This window comes from Scleropages formosus, chromosome 14 (assembly GCF_900964775.1).
Source record: "Scleropages formosus chromosome 14, fSclFor1.1, whole genome shotgun sequence".
In the NCBI taxonomy this organism is placed as follows: Eukaryota; Metazoa; Chordata; class Actinopteri; order Osteoglossiformes; family Osteoglossidae; genus Scleropages; species Scleropages formosus.
Window position 1 is genome coordinate 5344637 of NC_041819.1, and position 19249 is coordinate 5363885.

A 19249-nucleotide genomic window follows, 5' to 3' on the forward strand; every position below is an offset into this window, starting at 1 on the left:
CGCTAATTTCGTTTAACAAATATACATAATATTCTGCAGTTTTCTCAGTTCCAAAAGAAGTATCTAGTAAATTATATCTTTAAAAACTTTGACTTCCTATATTTACATTATAAGTGCAAATCGTGCTTTAATAATTATGAGAATCTAATGAAACCGAATAATGGGTATTACAGAATATTCATAAACCTTAAATATCGCTCAACTTTGCGGGAAAGTACACTGTGACTTTCAAAACACCTTTAACCACAGAGTACATAAAGAGTGTGTACGCTGAAACAATTTGCTGAAACCAGTTCCAAGACTAATGCATTTTTATTTTTACAATCGATTAACATGAACCAGGACAGTTATATTTAAAAATAATGTGTATCCTGCTTCCAGCCTTATCAATATGAATGTAAAAGTGAGCACATTCTAGCGCTGATATCAGTGATACCCTAGCAGTGATTTTGCCACCATGGCGGCTGCCCCTTAGTCCCTTACCTTGAGCTTCTCGTAGCGGTCACTGAGGGCCGCCACCTGATGGTCACGGTGTCGACCCACCAGCTTGCACAAGGCACAGATGAGCTGTTCGTCGGTGACACAGTACATGTTCACCTTCTCGTCTTCGTGCTCCAAACACATGAGCCCGCGCAGGTGCGAGTCGGGCAAAGGCTCGATCAACCGATGGCCCGTGAACGGTTTCTTGTTGGGGTGCGTGGCCTTCAGGCACTCCTCGCAGTAGGACACCTCGCAGGTGACGCATGTCTTGACGGCATCCTGCGGTGGGTCCTGCTCGCAGAACTGGCACTGCACCGCCTCGCTTGGCGAGGTCATGGTGCCGTCGTCGAGGGTGCGCTCGCGTCGCGTCTCGCTGGGGGAGTTGGGCCCGCTCACGGAGGCCTTCTGGAAGCGGTCAATGATGTTCTGGAGAGTCACGTTGCGTTTGAGTCCCTCTAAGCCCCTCTTGTTGAGGGTGATGACATAGCGACAAGTGGGGCACTGGAAGGCGTTAATGGACTCCACAGACTCGTTGGACGTGCAGTGGGAGACCAGGATGCGGTGGGCGCAGCCGAAACACAGACTGTGGGCACAGGGCAGAAGCAGCGGGTCCTCGAAAAGCTCCAGACAGATTGGGCAGGTCAGCTCCGACTCAAGTGTTTCCATCTTCAGGCGAAACAAAGCAGTGTCGTCAGCGAAATCCAAGGAAGCTGATCAGCTATCTGGAAAGACAGGGACACAGTTTGATTACGGGAGGGAGACTGAAAGGAGGGCAAGCCATGTAGGGCATGTTTACTTTCTCAAAATGGTATTTAATGGAACTTGTCACATACTACATTAAAATTCCTCAGAAGGGCAAGCCAGGAGAACGTGGGGAGGAAAGACGTGTCGGATTAGAATTTTAATATTTTCATTCTGAAAATATTTATGAACGAATTATCAGCTGAAGGTAATTTAGAAATAATTGGACTGTTATTTTAATTAATCTGAAGTTCTGTAACAAGATGTTGTATATTATATGCCGATATATTTAATTTGTCATAGGAATCTTTGCATAACTGTCTTGTTTTTAAGTAAAGGAAATACAGCCCAGTCATACTGAAAAAGGCTTTTCTTTGATATACAAATTCACAACTATAGATATCTTTACTCCCTGGTGGCCTGTAAAAGAACTCCATCTCAGTAGTTTAAAGTAAGGGACGAAAGAAACCCGTTTCGCATACACACTGTGAGCTGTTTTCTTAGGTAACACATAGAAAGTGGGGCAAAGTAACAAAACTGAAAGAAAAAGTAGAAAAAAAAAAAAACGACAAAACGAGAAAGGTCCAGTGCAACTCCTATCTCAGGCTCCCACGGTGATGAGCCGCGGGCCGATCGGCCAGACAGCTCAGTGGAGCAGAAGCCGTCAGCATGGCCCTCGCCCGGCTGACCCCCTCGCGTGTTTCACACTAACCCTTTTGTTCGGGACCTGCCGGACTTCGCAGCTGGCCGACCGGTTTAAATGTGCGAATTCTGGGGCCTTAACCGCCGCCTTCATACCTCTTCTCATTAAGAATGAAAAAGGCATAAGTGGGCTCAGTGGGGGTTGGGTGGGGTGATGGGAGATGAGGATGGGTTGGTAGTGGACTTTGAACTGCAAAGATGCTGAATTTATAACCATGAGCCCCCACAGGCCTGGGGTTTGTTCATCCCACCCACTCGAGTCCCAAACGCTAACCACTCCACACCTGGTCATCCCTGCCACCAGAGGATACTGAGCAGGACTGTATGTGTTGTCGTGCATCTCCGTTCATCTAGGATGATAAAGTAAGGTAAAGCTTGCTTTTTATACAAATGTTATGACAGTTTAGTTATGAATGCACACCTTCATTCAATAATCCTCCTTTTGCAGTGTTACAGCCAGGTATGTCTATTTATAGGTAATTTCCACCATTATGCAAACTTTATGCAGTGACTGGTTATTATTTCACTGCAGTTGTAGCCTTCAGGTTGTCTTGCCATGGTTACGTTTATGTATTTTGGTACTTTAGCTATTTAGCGTTGTGAATAGATAGCTATTTATTTCAGTCCACAAAACATGTAATGGTTATGGGAATTTTGGATATTTTGTATTACGTAAAAGGAATACAGCATAGAAATACAAAACAAATTCTTATATTAATTTCTACAGGCATAATACAATAGAGACATTAAATATATTGTGTTACTCTGCATAATGTTTGATCAGTATTTATAATACAATTTACTTAGGGGACTAAGAGAAGGATCGGCCATGTGACCAATCAGTGATGCATGTCTACAGTACATGGATGTCGCTTATGGCAACATGAAATCAATAAATTCCATAGCAGGATACAGAACTTATCGTGCATGGAAACAAACGCACTGTGTTTTCAAAGAAAGTAGACTTTCATGTTCTCTAATTTGATATGATTTGTGGCATTTTAATGCAAATGTGCACAACACAGGGATAAACAAATCAGTTGTGATGTTTTCTTTGTCTCTATATCAAAGCCAGTGTGTGCTTAGAACAACTGTAGTGTGAGATTGCTTTGGCGCACAGGCGGTCTCCCACTGACCTACTTCGCCACACACTCCTTTAACAGACAAAACGTGCATTGCTAAACATCTTGACTGGCGTGTCGTAACAAACCTTCCGGGCACATTGAAATGCTTACGTTGAAACAATCGTTAAAAATTTATAGAGGACGTATTTAATATCTGCGCACAACCCACCCTTTACATAATCACACAAACCCATCCTGTTACGTGACATTTATGTCAAATAAATAACAAAGTGCACAAATAATAAAGCAATATGTAAAATTACATTAGTGTAAGAGCTTTGAAATCAATACTGTAAGGGTCCAAGTTTGATTAAAAAAAGTGAGCTTCTCTTGTAATGCGGCTTTACCAACGAAAACTGATAACAACGCCGAGCTGTTAGAAAGAAGTTCTGTCCCTCTTCCGTCCTCAGTATCTGATGACAAAAGCCGTGAAATAAATTGGGTCCAGCACATCCTGGCTAAGTGCCAAAGCAATGTACAGAGCATTACTTGAGCCATGCAGAAATCTGTGCCCTTGCGCGTAACCAACGTTACCCACCGATGGATTTCGCCTTGGGTTGCGTTGCATAGACATATTGGTGGAAAGAGGGATGCTGACCCCAGTCACGAATACATATTAAAAAAAAAGAAAAAACCTCAGGACAGCCGAGAGCCAGATGGTAACATTCTTCACAGCCCAGTAATCCAGGAGCTTTGCTGTCATTCGCTTGGAGACGCGTCACATATAAGTAACAAGCACAGGAACAGGAACAGCTGCCCAACAATTCCAGGAAAGCCAGTTCCACCTAGGTGACCTCCTCCAGTGGCGGAGAAAGGCCCCCGGAGACCTTCTGCCACTCGGGACGGGCTGCTCTCCGATGACCTCGCAGCCGGAGGTGTCCAGCCTCAAGCGGTCATTCAGCTGCAGGCAGGCGAGTACGTGGCGGTCATCGCTCTACCCCACTTTTCCACCCGCAGCCCAGCGCCGGAGCTCCTCCGCGCTACACTCATACAGACAAAACATACACACGCGAGCGTGAACCGATGACACGCTGCTAACCGGAGCACGGCTGGCACCGTGTATGATTCATCTGAAACTGAGTGTGCAGATCTCCATCCACCAACCCCCCTAGCACCGCTCCCAAACAGCAGGCTGACCTGGAACTGGCAGATTACATCACAGTCTGCTGTCCCCACGAACACACACACATACACACGCGAAGTAGCTGGTTGTGGCCTTTCAGCATTAGTGGCGCGTGAGTGTGATCAACAGCAGTTCTGCTCTAATCTCAGGAAAGTTATGAAGATTTATTGGTGTGGTTTCAGCTAAGTGCTGCTGACGGGCTCAGCGTCGACTTCTTTCCTTCATGACGTCTCGCTGATTTAGGGAGCAAAGCAGACATCAATTCAGTCCATTATTCCTTTGTCAGGCAACTATTTCATTGGCAGGGAAATCTTCTAATTAAAAGCCACATGAATTATAATTGTTTGACACCAGAATAGACAAGTAATTTACATCCCCATTCAGCCACTTCCCTTTTTGTTCTAACTTTAATAATATTTATTGCTTGTAAAGTATTTACTTGTGATCCCCTTTATTTAGTAGGTATTAAAAAATATACTCAGGGAGCGCATTCCGAGACTATTTAACATAATTAAACATAACGCTGTTAACAATTCATCAAAACTATTACCACGGGGTTATTCTTTATAATTAACATTTAGATGTCAATATATCTTTCTTTGGTTAGCGCAATATCTAATTTCGGCGCTCCTATTAATCTCCTTCTAGATGACATGACAATGTTTAAAGTAAACAACTTTGCATGTCTGTACAAGAAACTGGTTGAACAGTTTTGCGAGGTATGGATGGCTACAGCAGGTTGAGAACCAGCATACAGTGTTCTAGAACTTTCTATGCAGTTCATTCAAGCATTTCTACTGCTAGTGACAAATGACATGTATATTTTCATTCATGTATTTAGCTGACACCTTGCAGGGCTTCTTACAATGATTTACCCCATTTTAAACAGCTGGGCAATTTACAACGCAAATGTTTCTGTTAAATTATGGAGACTGAAGGGTTAATCAAGTAGCAAAGTGGTTTTAGAACCATGTGAATGAACATAATGGAAGCAATAAACCACCGTAAACTGTTCTTGTACTACTAGGACTAGTTTTCTGAAATACATTTCTTAATATCCATATGTACTGTATGATGCCATATTTCTCCAGTGCCCTGAGCCTCAAAATACAGTAAATTGCAACTGTACATCATGTTAGTGCTTCACTTCTTACTGCTTTTCATTTATTACTTCATCTTAAAAAAACGCCAAATGCATGAATATCATCGTCAAAGACTTCCAGATAATAAAATAAAATAAAATAATCTTTTGTGAAACAGACATAAGAAATACATCATTGACCTTAATGAAAAATCCAGTTAACCTTGTTGTTGATTCTTTTTTTTCCAAGATAAACACACTGTATGGGGGGCACGGTGGTACAGCAGGGTTGACTGGGTCCCACCCTCTGGCGGGTCTGGGGTTCGAGTCCTGCTTGGGGTGCCCTGCGATGGAATGGCGTCCCGTCCTGGGTGTGTCCCCTCCCCCTCCAGCCCTTCGTCCTGTGTTGCCGGGTTAGGCTCCGGTTCGCCGCGGCCCTGCTTGCAACAAGCAGCTTCAGGTAGCGTGTGTGTGTGTGTGTGTGTGTGTGTGTGTGTGTGTGTGTGTGTGTGTGTGTGTAAACAAACTCTATGCTCATCTCCACCTGTGCTTGTACAAAGGAATCTGTAGGGAAAGGTGCTGTTTCCACCATCCATGTGCTTCATCTCCAGACCCATATCCATCCAGTGAACATGTTACAGCTGCTGGGAAGCGCTAGATGCAGAACAGTGTGGGAATGCCTCTGTGAAATAAACTGCTCTTCAGACTGACCTTTATAAAGTCAGGTTTGATCTATGGTGCTGAAAAAAGCCTCATCATTTTTCATACTAGTAACGTAAAGTCACATTGTGTTACGGCCATTAAAAAGCTTTGAGATACCTTAAAATTTCTATGAGCAATATATCAAGATGAATCGTGCAGTTTAAGCTTGATGAAGCTTTAGTTGCATCTCTGTGTAACAAATTATCTTCAAAATTTGAGATAAAGTGTATATCACTGTATAGACATAAAAGTACAGCTGCTCCTCTACTTACGATGGTTTGACTTACGGTTTCTTGAAGTTACAATTGTACAATAGCGATACGCATTCGGTAGAATCCGTACTTGGAATTTTGAATTTCGATCTGTTCCTACACTTGCGATATGCGGTACGATACTCTCTCCCGATGCTGGGTGACGGCAGAGAGCTGCAGCATCCACTCAACCATGCTTGCAGTAGATCTCTGTAGCGATCACACGCACGACTGTAAACAACCACAAGTGTAAACAACCTTTACTGTGTTGAAAGCGATATTTTATTTTGTGTTTTCACACCCCATCATGTCTACGAAACATCCATGCGTGTCTCTTGGTTAAATTTGCCCAGCTGTAGGCTATGGTAAGTGTTCTGAGCACATTTAAGGTCGGCTAATTTCGATGTTCGGTAGGTGCGGTACTGTATTCTTTTTCGACTCAACGATTTTTCCGCTTATGATGGGTTTATTGGAATGTAACCCCATCGTTAGTTGAGGAGCATCTGTACTTGCAAAGATGTACATGATTGTTATAATACAATTTACTCATACGTACTGTAAAAATGCTAGTAAAGAGAAGAAAAAGTGATGGAAATACCTTAATTGAGCTGGGGTATACTGCTATTTGTCAGGTAAAGCACCTGCCTCCAGCTCATGGGTAAAAGACAGAAGTGCAGGTCCCCTGCGCGGCAGCACATGAAATTTACATTTAGCAGCTGAGAGTCGCGAGGGAAGCACGTTCCCTAAATTACAGCACACGTGTAGCAGATGGGACAGGTTAAACCTAACAGTCCCATGTTAATTCCAGACCCAAAGGAAATCTGGCTGTGGCCAACAGTGGTAGTGGTGTGTGTGTGTGTGTGTGTGTGGGGGGGGTGGATGCATGTCCCTGTGATGTATGACCTTTCGAACAGGGCTCATCTGAGCTCCATCTCTGAACTGAGGTCGACCTGGTGCATATAATCAGAGGACCACCGGGCATTCGCAGGGAGGTTAATTTGCTTGAAATCTCAGAAGGAAGAGCAAGGATTTTAAGGATGTGTACCAAATATGTGCCGTAGGAAAGCTGCTCTTCGGTATGGAGCTGTTTCCTGGGGGGTGTAAACAGTCTCTGAAACTGCTACACAAGTGTACCCTCCCCTTCAGTGCCTGACATATAACAGCAACCACTCATTTTGCACGCAAATTCAGGGCCACAGACTACACAGCCTAAAGATCACCCTTTTCCCTTGTAACTTATTAAAAAAACAAATACATAGATGAATCAGGGGATTTCCTAAAATATGAAATATACAGCCTATATGTGTTTTTACATTTATCTGAATATTTAACACAAAAATATATATCCCATGTTTTTCCCTGTAACTAGTTATTAATGTACAGCAGCACAGCGGGTAGTGGACTGGTGTGTTGTAGAGGATGTACCCTGCATCCCACCCTGTGCTCCTGATCACTACAACACTGCATCGCCATTATTTATTATGAATGAATAAATGGATGGATGGATGGATGGATGATAATGAGCTCACTCCAATAAACTGAAATAAGTAAATTGCCCTGCACCCGATAGCAGTAAACTGGGTTCACTTCACCATCGTGAGACATAGCCGCTGTTACTGTGCGTGTGAAATCCCTTGGGTTGTTCACTGATCACCCGCAGTCAGCTATGCACCTACCAGGGCTGTGGGCAGAACCAGGCGAACAGTACCTTCCTTCAATCCTCTATGTCACCCTATGAATCCTGCAGCCCGCAAAGCACAAAGAGAGTTTACAGCACACACTTGGATGATGTGTGTATCTGTTCTCACTCCTTTCAAGTGTGTCTGCTGTGTTTAAAAGAGGAGACATAATACATGAGGAAATGGCCGTGACTAAGCTGGGAGAAAATACTTTGGAGTAAAGGGTAAAACAAAATAAAGAACAAACAAACCACAGCTTCGCTAATGAGACTTGTTGGTTGACTTTTTAGCTGTGGGCCCAGCTCATTATCCATTATCATAGGACTGCTGATCCCTTATCCTGTTTAAAAACTCACAATGGCCTCTGCCACTCCCATGCGCTACTATTAGTGCTTTAGGACTGGCATCACGTTGGCTCAAAGCAGACTGTCCAGAGAATCAGAAATAATGAAAGTTTTGTGATTCTGACCAATACACAATCGCAATAATGACAGTAATATTCCGTATCTTTAAACTTTTACCAACCCAAAACAATAAAGTTGAGCCTAAAGCTTCAAGGGTACGGTCATACATACATACATACATACACACACACATTTGCTGAAACTGTTTGTCCCAGGCGGGATTGCGGTGAGCCAGAGCCTAACCCGGCAGTGCAGGGTGCAAGGCTGGAGGGGGAGGGGACACACCCAGGAGAGTTCAAAGCACGGGAGCCTTGGAAAAAGCCATGGAAAAGTCAAGGAGAATGTGTTGTATTGAATGCACTTAATCTCTTAAGTGAGCAGAAGAAATATATATCCCAGGAAATATAAAAATGCATAAATTAGTTTATCAGGATAGAAATACAAGAAAGGCATTACTGAAATTGCGACCTGTTATTAAGGCACAGAAACTTACCAAGTTTTTGAAAGACCACAAGTTTGACAAAGTAAACATTTCCCAACTCTGTACATTCACATCTTAGATTATGTTAGAAGAAAGAAGAGTTGAATAAAATAATTATCAAATACAGTGTAACTTGCTGGGAAATATCCAGTGACGCGTACCAACGTGTCCCAGGTGAGTGAGCTGAGCCACTAGATGGTAGATGTGCGGAACGTGTGGGAGCAGCTCCAGCAGCAGACGTCATTTACAGTCAAATTTATTCAAAGTGATCTGGTTGGCACACAATTCACGCACAGTGTTGGTTAATCTGACTGTCTAATTTTCATATGTATGCTTGCCACATCATGCTCATTTTTAACTTCAGCTGGACTGAAGGAGAAATTTTAAAAAGCTGCAGCATCATATAACAGATTGCTTGCCATGAGAGTGTCGTATAAAAACTGCGGAAATATTCATGAGAATTCCCACCGAACAAAACAGGAGGCAAATTGCCCGTTCGGTGCTTTGATATAACCGGTGCTGGCGTCATTTGGAGCGGAATGCCAGAAGTAGGTCAAAAGCGTTGACCTATCTAACATAATCAGATCTTGCTTAAGGAATTTAATTTTGAAAATGAAGTCATGCTAAGTAAAAATATATGACTTTATCAATAACAGCCTTTTTTTATTTATGTCTTTCTTAATCTTTGGAAGCTGGCAGCTGCTGACCTAAAGCATGTAAACACACCACAAGAATAAAGGCTTAACTCCATTGGAATGGTCACCTATTGGTTGAACTGTTTTGGGTGAAATCCCCTAAATGGAAAAATTTGCTGCTGGCAACATAATGGGGATTAGGGACATGTGGTGGCCTGTGATTTTTCCTTTAAGATTTTGATTGACTCTGTAGCCAAGTGTCAGCCTTAGCACATAAAATATCCTGATTTATTTAATTTCACTTTTAGGCACATATTGTTTATTATTATTCATTATTTAGTGGTCACCTTTCTGCAAGGCATCCTGCAATGTTAGGTTTCTTAGCTGATTACGGGCATTTAGCCATTTACAGAGCAGGGTAACTTTTACTGGATCAGTTCAACATAAGTATCTTACGCAAGGGAACTACTGCAGGAAGGGGATTTGAACCTGGAGTGCAGGGCAACAATTGTAACCATCACTCTATCTGCTGAACATTAACCAGCTACTTATTAATTATTAGTTCAAATGGGATGCTACTGAGTGTTCAGTTGATCAGATGAACATAACTGTCCACGCATTAACCTAGAGAGATGAAAAGTTTACAAATATGAAGTGTTTTCCATTCCGAACACTTGAATTTTGTTTCATGATTTATTGAAAAATTTCTGATTTTGAAGAGTGGAAATGAAGTTGTCTTAGGAGAGCATTCACAGTTGTAACCGTAAAGTCCAGCTTCAGGCCTTCATTAGCATGTACGGAGATCAATGAAACGTAAATAAAGAACATACAAAGTCATGTGAGTCACAATTCCATGTATGAAGGAAAATTGGAGAACAGACGACGTATACATGAAGACACCTGAATGCCAAGGACGGCTGAAATGATTTGACTTACGTTCACATTATTTTAACTTATTTCACTTCAACTTACTTTCACACTACAACTTTGCATTTGTTTTCTTGAGATGTTGCTGGTTTACTCTGGTCTTGCATTTCTACCAAAGAGACCTTTTCCTGAGTTAGCACCAAAAACCATCTTTTTCACCCAGCAGCCATATCTTTGAAGTGTGCAGACTTTCTGGGCTCATATGAAGGTATGATGTGGCCCATAACTGTCTCAGATGAGGAGAAAAGATCCTTATCCACATTTAAATCATTTAAAACTCATATTGGTTACTTCTTCTTTGTCTCTAGGCAGATACCCAACCTATTTATAAGTAATCCAGTTTCAGTGTATCTGCAACCAATCACAAGCCTTTCATGTTCACGTCGGCACCTCGAAGACTAAATGAGCAAACCCACCACGCTAATGGGATTTACAACTCATTTGCAACTAATCTTCTAATCGACACACAAATATCCCCCAGCGATTTTCAGAAGACTACTTATTGTAACCTGCTTTGAAAAATGAAATTTGGAACTGGCGAAATATGTAAACCGACATCTGAACAGACTGATAAGCAGATACTGGCACTTTATGGTAAGTACCGACTTTATTATTGTAGAAGCCAAAAGGCAGTGGTACAGTTAAAAGAGTGAAGACATCACCTGAAACTCAGCAGCCAGATGTTAGTCCACAGTATCACTATTTCAGATAGAAGTACAGTTACTAATTTGTTCTTGATAATTCTCTTACCATAAAGCAACAAACAAACAAACAAATACATACATAGATATATACATTCAAAATGTCGCATACATTCAGTTTAATGATGCCTAAGAGTTGCCTATGAATTAGAAACTCAAATGTGAGAAACAGATTCTGACAGCAACTTCAACACTGTTGCATTTTCTCAAGACACATTCCGTTGCTCAAAAGTTCAATGGAAATAGAGAAACAAGATGTATTATAAAATTAGGTAAAAGATGTCAAACAAGAGGGGTGTCTCCAAACCTCTCTTGATGGTAGAATCTGAAAATCAAACTAAGATCCAGCTGCTGATCCAACTAGCCTCCTTGGCAAGGGTCTCCCTCCTCTTCTCTGCTGCGTTCTCCTTATCTCAAAATATGGCAACCTCCCCTTTATGGATTTGGCTCTCATCATCTAGAGCAGCATCAACAGTATAATATTGTGTCATACTGCTGGGGTGGGGATTAATTAATTTATACTGAGGTATGCAGTATCCCCAAACCTAACATAGAGGTGTTACATTATGCTTATTTTGCATGTTATGATTTTAGATACATACATACATGGGCAGCAGGTAGCACAGTGATTAGAACCATTGCTTTGTGGGCAAATGGTCCTGTTTTGAATTCTCGTTTCTGCAGCATCGCTGAGCTAGGCACTTTGCAAGACTTAGCGAAGGAAAAGAATTTAAAAAAATAAATAAATAGAAGGCTTTATTATTGCAAGTAGGTAGCTAGTAGTGTAGTAGTTATGGCTGCTGCCTCAAATCTCAGCTGTAGTACTCTTGAGCAAGCTACTTACCCTAAATTGCCCCAGGAACTTACACAGCTGTATAAATGAGTAAATAAAGAGTAGCTTAACAATGAAAGTCGCTTTGGAGAAGAGCGTCGCATAAATGAATCGGTGTAAATATAAGCAGCTTATAGCAGAAACCCATGTCAGTATCCAGAAGAGTATGAGTTCATATGTGTGAAAATGTAGTATATTCACAATTTTTTGTGCTCGGCAAATACTTTAGGGGAAGTTTCACCATGAGGTTTGAACTTTCACCTTGCTCGTCTATGTGTCTACAGTCCAACTTACCTTACCTTTAATTTACAGTCCCCTTTAAATTCTTATCATTAACTTTTAGGACTTTTTGTACTGTTTTCCCTGCTTATTCCATCTGCCCTTTCAGACATTATAATTGTCTCCTCTGTCTGAGCAGTTCTGACTGACTGCAGATAAACGGCCATGACTAAGGCTTGTTGTGACCTGTGACACTGCGCCCTGCATAAGTAAGCAATTAACTGTGCAGTATGTACAGGTAGAGTTAGCATGGGATTGATAAACTACACACACTTTATTTGTATAACTAGCCTGCCTGGACCAAGAATGTGTTAAGCGGCAAACACGTGAAATATTTCTGCCACGGGTGGGTGCGGCGGAGTGATCAAGACTCCGTTTAGCAGCACAGATACACAGTCCGGAGCTTAGGGGATGTCATAAAGGCCTGGATATTAAGTGGTTCGCCGGCCATGAAATTGCTCCAACCAGATATGTTCCGCAGATATGCGGCGGTTGAGAAATTGGGCAGAGGAGGTCAAGGTGTCTGCGCTGCTCGAAATCTGCCTGGCAGATTGCAGCAGTTAAGCGTTTCAGTTCAGAGCACCACATTCCAGGGCAAGGGGCAGCATGGGAGGGGGCGTTGGGTGGGTTTACCTGGGGGCTTTCAAAGGCTCGGGATCGGAGCCAGAGGGTCTTGTCCAAGGACAGTTTATCAGGAGAAACAAGATATCAAACTGCCTGCCTATCAGACTGAAAAGTCCGTTCGTACAGCGTCGAACAAAGGGGTTGCGGTTGAGTTTGCATTAGCGTGCCAGACTGCTGCCTGTTCCCTTCAGCTCTTATTTAATCAGTACAGATAAGCAAATAATTGTCAGTCATTCAGAATCAAAAAAAAAAAAAAAAGAAAAAAAAAAACTGCTCCAGACTGGGCTGCCCATGAATATTCATCAGTAAAGCGATACAGGCTAGCCATCATCAGAATTCTTCAGCAGGAGATGGAAATAGCAGAGCCTGCGTTGTCATTTGTGATTAACGGTCTCCACTTTGTGTGTGGGCATCCGGGTCGCCGAAGAATGTAATGCATTCAGCAGCTACGTCTTTACGCAGAGATGACTAAGGTGTTTGGAACATGGGGAGGTAGGAGAGGCAGTATGGTTTCAGCCTCACTCACTGTTATCTGTCTAGGAAGCAAGACGTGAATAGGGCAAATCTCCAGCGTGTCTCGCCTTTCAATTTGCTTTTCATGCATTTAGCTGAATGAGGATGAAGTAACTGTAAGAATGCAGTAAATGCCAAGGACGAAAAAAAAGGAGGGAACGCGAGCAATAAGATGCAATGAAAGGTTCAGCATTCATTCCACTCATCACAGTCTGACATTTTTAGTAGCGTTGAAGGAGTTCATTGTGACTGATCCCATCAAACTGTAGATGTAGAGCGCTGCAGATTCCGCCTGCAGACAAAGATGGACACCTCTGGATCCACATGTCCAAAATGCCTGTCCTCGGGCCCAGCACATTTTGCCACTTCCTCCCAGTGCTGTCCGTATGGTCAAACCCAAAAAGCAGAGTTCCCAGGTCTCAAATCTTGTAACAAATTTGCAAGCCCTTGACTTTACACATGGCATCTACAAAAGTTTGTGAGAACCAAGGGTTTGATGAACACAAATAACCTGGAATAGCTCCTAAAAAGACTACAGAAATATTTAGATTAAATGTAAAATTTGAACACACATACATTTAAGCAGAAATTACAGCTTTCGATTAGCATGTACCACAATGTTCATGGCCACTGCTAGGGCATTTCTGTGGCGTAATTACCACGGACACATAATGTTCCGTGATGGTACTTTCTAAAAGAACTTCAAGAGCATCCTCTAGAGGCAGCTATGCAGAACGCATGAAACCGTCTAGCACGTTGGCTTGGGTCTGCCTCTGGTGGATGCTAATCTGTATACCTGACTGCAAAGCCCTTTACAGCACCGATGAGTTATAGTTGCTATGGAAAAAACAAAGCCTGATCAAGTCTGCTGGGCCTGAGCAGCGATTAAGACAAATGTCTAATTGTGTTGCATGAAATAAAAGTTAAGCAGCAGCGCAGTTCCCCAGGCGGCACTGTCAAGTCCCTTCTTCACCTGAGGAAGAGACGGATCCTTCTCGGACTTGTCAGGAGCCACACCTCTGCTCTGAAAGCAGGCGCACATTGACAGATCAGCCTTCGTCTTTCATCTGCAGCTTCCTCGATCCTCGACCCCTTCGTTCCCGCAAAGTTACGGTAAAGGTTGCCATGGTGACAACACATGCGCCTTCACCGCACAAGTGATCAAACGGAGCAGGTATTGCAAGGGAAAACAAACTTTTGACAGGCTTCCCACAGGGAAATGGTTAGCGAGTTATTAACAGATAAACCCTTAGGCTCAGAGTCTGCCGTAGCAGGTTTTGTTTTCAGTGTCTAAGCAAACACAACTGTTTGGTTTTTACGCAAGAAAATATAAGACGGAAATAAGAAAGCCTCTCCTCTGCCCTCAATAAGCGAGCACCAGCTGACACAGGGCACAGTCAATCCAGCATGGGTTTACATTACCACCTAATTCCTGACATCTGCATTTCCTGTCACATACAACATATGACCGGTGCTTAAGATGCAAGAAGCTGCACTGCTGTCTCTAGTTCCTTCTTCTGCATATTCAACACACCCCTTTCCAAGGTTATCTCTCCATTCCTGCACGAGAAAATAATAAAGGAATAAACATGAACGACACGCAAACCTGAGGTTAATCATGATGGAAATGTCTTCATTTTGAGGTGACCTCAGAGGAAGGTGAGATAGAACAGTCACATCTGGTTTCCTTTGGATTCTGAATGCCAGGACCACCCCCCAACACACACACACACACACACACACACACACACCCTATCTGTTAACATCAGCTGTCTGCTCTCATAAACTCTTACATTCTCAAAAATCTTTTCACAGCTACTAAGTGCTCAGCTTTAAATTGTACTGTGAAGTTCGGAAGAAAGCATGAACTTACACACAGAACTGGCCAAATGTGAAGCAACGAGTCACATTACAAGGCTCTCCGGTCACAACAATTTGCATGTCAAAACTAAGCAAAATAAAATCCGAGGTTAAAACTTCCTGCTGGTTCAAATGCAGTAGTACGATGCATTATTTTTTTCAGCCTCACCGCTCCCGAGACTCTGGCAGACTGACATATTGTGATGAATATTATATGAAAGAACTCCAGTACAGCATAAGTACACACACAACAAGTAATATTACATATAAAAATGTCATATTCCGAAGCATCAAGTGCCATCACCCTTACCTGCCACATGGTTAAAGTCCCATTATCCATCAGCAAGGAAGAAGGAATTTAAAAAATGAAAGATTATGAGACCATTGAGCGGGGTTTTCCGTCAGGAGGGAATGTCGGCTAACTTTGTGACTTTACTTGTAAATGCCTGACTGCACCACAAGCTCATGTGGCCCAGTTTGTGGCACCCTAACCTCTGCTGCCAGCCTATGGAAAAGCAGTGGGTGCGAGCGAGGGAGGGGGATGGGAGGGGGATGGGAGGGGGATGGGAGAGGGATGGGAGAGGGAGGGAGGGAGGCCACTGCCCACCCTTTCTCTGTCTTCCAATGGAATCTCTGGCTTGGCTATGTGGGCTGAGCACAGTCCTCCCAGCCAATCAGAGGAAGGGGGCGGGGCATGTGCTGCCGAGCAGGGAGTGCCGGGGGCTGGGCGGCAGCGGGATCCTTTCAGTCCTGCTCCTCTCCCACACCGGGGCTGGGAATCTACAATTCAATACTGGGTCTGAAAAGTGCGAGCGCACGAAAAAAAGGGGATATCCTTGAAAATATCTATTTAATTTTCACAGTGCGAGTGCCACGAATCCGGATGTCTGTTTTTATGTGGCCTCATTTAAGAAGTCTTTCAATAACTCCTATAGGCATAAACAGTGTCACGGACAGGATGAGAGCTATTTATCTATTTATTTTTCTAATTCACTTTTTAACTTGCAGAACTGACTTTGTAGGGGATGAAAAAGAACGACGTAGACTGAGAGTATCGAGGGTAAAGGGCTTTTTTGGGGAGCAGCCACTGCTACCCAACCAAATGTGGAGACGCGGCTGTCTCTTGGGTTAGTGATTCGGCACCAATGGAATCTGAAAAAGCCAGCGTAGACCCTGGGATGTGTAAACAGTGAATGACACATGTTTTTTTTCCAACTTTAATCTGCTTTTCTTGATCCTTTTCCTGCATGACTGGGGAGCCTGGTGTCCAGATAAAATGCTAAAAGGACTTTGTGAAAGACATGGAGAATGAGAATCATGTTGCTCCTCATGCATCACACTCCTGTCCTAAAGTTGGCACTTTTGGGGATTCGGAGTCATTTATAAGAGCAATTTACAGTATACTGCATTCAGTGGAAATCACCTTTGTACTTCAAAGGAAAAAAAAAATATACTTCAGTATGAACTTAACAGGTTTTAATGGAAAATATATATATATTCTGCCGCCCTACACATGAATATCTAAAATCCATTCTATTATATATCACTTAACTTTGAGGATCTAATCCTTTACGTGACCTTTCTCCTCTTACATAAGTTCACATGGCACTTAAAAGACAGTATTTGCTCATCTGTACAAAATATACAGCTTGTGTTGCTTGCTGGCAAGTGAACACACGTTCATGTTTTACTCCCAGACGTTTATTTATTTATTTATTTTTTGGTCTTGCTCTCCTGCCCTCATACAATTTACAGATAGGCCGATAGTATGCCTAATGACTCACTGCAGACCAGACTAAACACTGTGAAATAGATCAAAATGTAAATACACAACAGGTTTTGCAAATCAAATATTCCTTAATTAACCGTGGTATTACAATATAGGCATCCAGCTCTTTAGTTGCTGGGAGACCACCAATTTTGAAGCACAAATTCAATATAAGAGAATCCTTGGTAAATAAGAGGCAACAGCTTGGGCCTACACTATCATAAATCCTTTTTCTCCGTGGCATTTACCTTCTGCATTTATTGAAAATAAGGTCATCAATTTGAAACCTAAACTGATCGATTTACATGCTTTGTATCAATATGCTTTATTGTATGCTACAAGCCATAGTGATTTATACTAATATATGATGGTATATGAGGATGGATGCAATAATATTCATCATTTAAATCTCCGGATTTTTAAAGGAAAAGAAAAGCATTTACTATGGTGAACATATAATCAAAGAGAATAGTAAAATAATAAAAATAAATAATGCCACAATAATCAAAGAGATTTTGTTTGAGGATGATATGTTACACGTTTCAATGCTGATGACTGAGTTATACTCATGACTGCATTATACCGATGAAGCCTACCAGTAAAGCCGTGGGCTGATTTTTTCATATCCAGTAAAACACCAAGAAAAGGCTAAGGCTGAATTCTTACTTCAGCTTTGCAACACAGAAGCAGACCAATAGAAAACAAGTGAAAAAACACACACAATGTCAGAAAATATTACTCTGTATAATTGACAAAAGAGTGCCCTTTGGTTTTAGAGATAGGGGTCTAAGGAGTATAAGTACAAAGGGAAAGGTTACACCAGTCACAGCTGACCCTTGACTGCCAGCTGCCCACACGAAACTACACATACGCGCGCACACACACACACACACACACACACACACACACACACACACACACACAGACACTCCCTGAGGTTAAACGCAATGTGCTGACCTACAGCTGCATGTTTGGGACTTTAAATGGTGTTCTCAGCTGCATTCTTCACTGCTTCAGTCAGTTCCAGGAAATAAATTTTGATTTTATCACTCAAGATAAAGGCATCAAAAGCAAAAATGCCAACGTCTGTCAAAGGAATCTTGGCTTTTTCTTCTAAATATCTCATTCTGTTTATTGCAGCAACGTACATGTTGCTGAAATTTTTACACTTCTTTCACCTCCTGGATTTACAGAAGGGAACTGTATGGGAATGATGAGTTTAGTGAAAATGGAACTGCCCATTACAGCGGTTGAACCCACTCAGCAACCTGCGTTATTCAGAGAGAAGATTCTCATTGGCCTGCTGGCTGGAAACCGCTGCATGGATAGCATAAGGACAATTAAACAATGTGCTGTTTCCAGATCCATCTTTGGGATAACAAGCACTTAGAACAAACAATGATGTGAAACCAGGAGAGAAATTACCCCATACTTTCCTGTAATTAGTTCAGACTCTGCTATGAGTTATAATCACAAGGACGCCAATCAAAACAATTAGAGTGCTCATGTTAGGCTATATTTTCCTATTCAGTGATTAACAATAATGTACTATTATTTTTTTATGAAAATGGGCTGCCGACATTATAGTTAAAAAAGTCTGCATTAAATGATGTTCTGTTATAACCAAAATATCTTCTACATTATTGAGATAACTAGTCAACAGGATTTTTGTTACAAGATGCAAGTGGTAGTTTACAGAACATTCCTTTGATGCCTGAAGGTGTTGTTGTGATATGAGACAGTACACTTGCAAGAAAGCTTTATTTGCATGCTATTTGGAAAGCCATTAATACATATATATCTGTTTGGTTCTTGAGCCTGAGAGATATATGATAAGTGCAATAATCCATGCAAACAGGAGCAAGGAAATTCAGAGACAGTTCTCTATGTTCATATTTTGTATTTGTGTAGCTCTGATGTCTGCAACATATGAACAGTAATATATTCAAAAACTGGACCCTCATGTGCAGAGAAAGTCGATTCAGTTGTACAGTAAAATGAGGGAAAACCTTAAGTACAGGAATTAATCTAGAATTGTTTCTTAAGGCCGTTCATATATGTCATTTTTTTTTAGAGAAGATACATTTGAATAAACATGTCTATTCTTGGGGGAAACAGGAAAAAAGATGATACTATATGCTATTCTTATGCTATCCTATCCTAAGATGCTGAGAAAAGGCCTTCTTAGTTTACACAGTTAATTATATGTTTACAATCAATACTTTGCATCAATACATAATTACCATTACAAGGGAAACGCCACGCTGAAAATGTTGAAAAACAAATCAAACATTTCAATTAATGAGAACCTACATGCAATTCTTTCATTTCCCTTTTCATTG

At 41.9% G+C, this 19249-nt stretch overlaps 1 protein-coding gene across 2 annotated transcripts in view; it reads right to left on the reverse strand.

Moving 5' to 3' along the window:
* Nucleotides 1–19249, reverse strand: part of LOC108942215 (E3 ubiquitin-protein ligase Midline-1-like) — a 77319-nt gene that overhangs the window by 21588 nt on the left and 36482 nt on the right. Inside the window, exons 1-2 of one of the 2 annotated variants that reach the window (XM_018765380.2) lie at nucleotides 15450–15655; nucleotides 484–1202 (exon numbers count right to left, since the gene is read on the reverse strand). In XM_018765380.2, coding sequence (XP_018620896.1) covers nucleotides 484–1146 — 663 coding nt within the window. In that variant the 5' untranslated portion in view covers nucleotides 1147–1202; nucleotides 15450–15655. Of the gene's footprint in view, nucleotides 1–483; nucleotides 1203–15449; nucleotides 15656–19249 lie in introns of those variants that run through there. The other variant, XM_018765373.2, reaches the window with a different exon arrangement.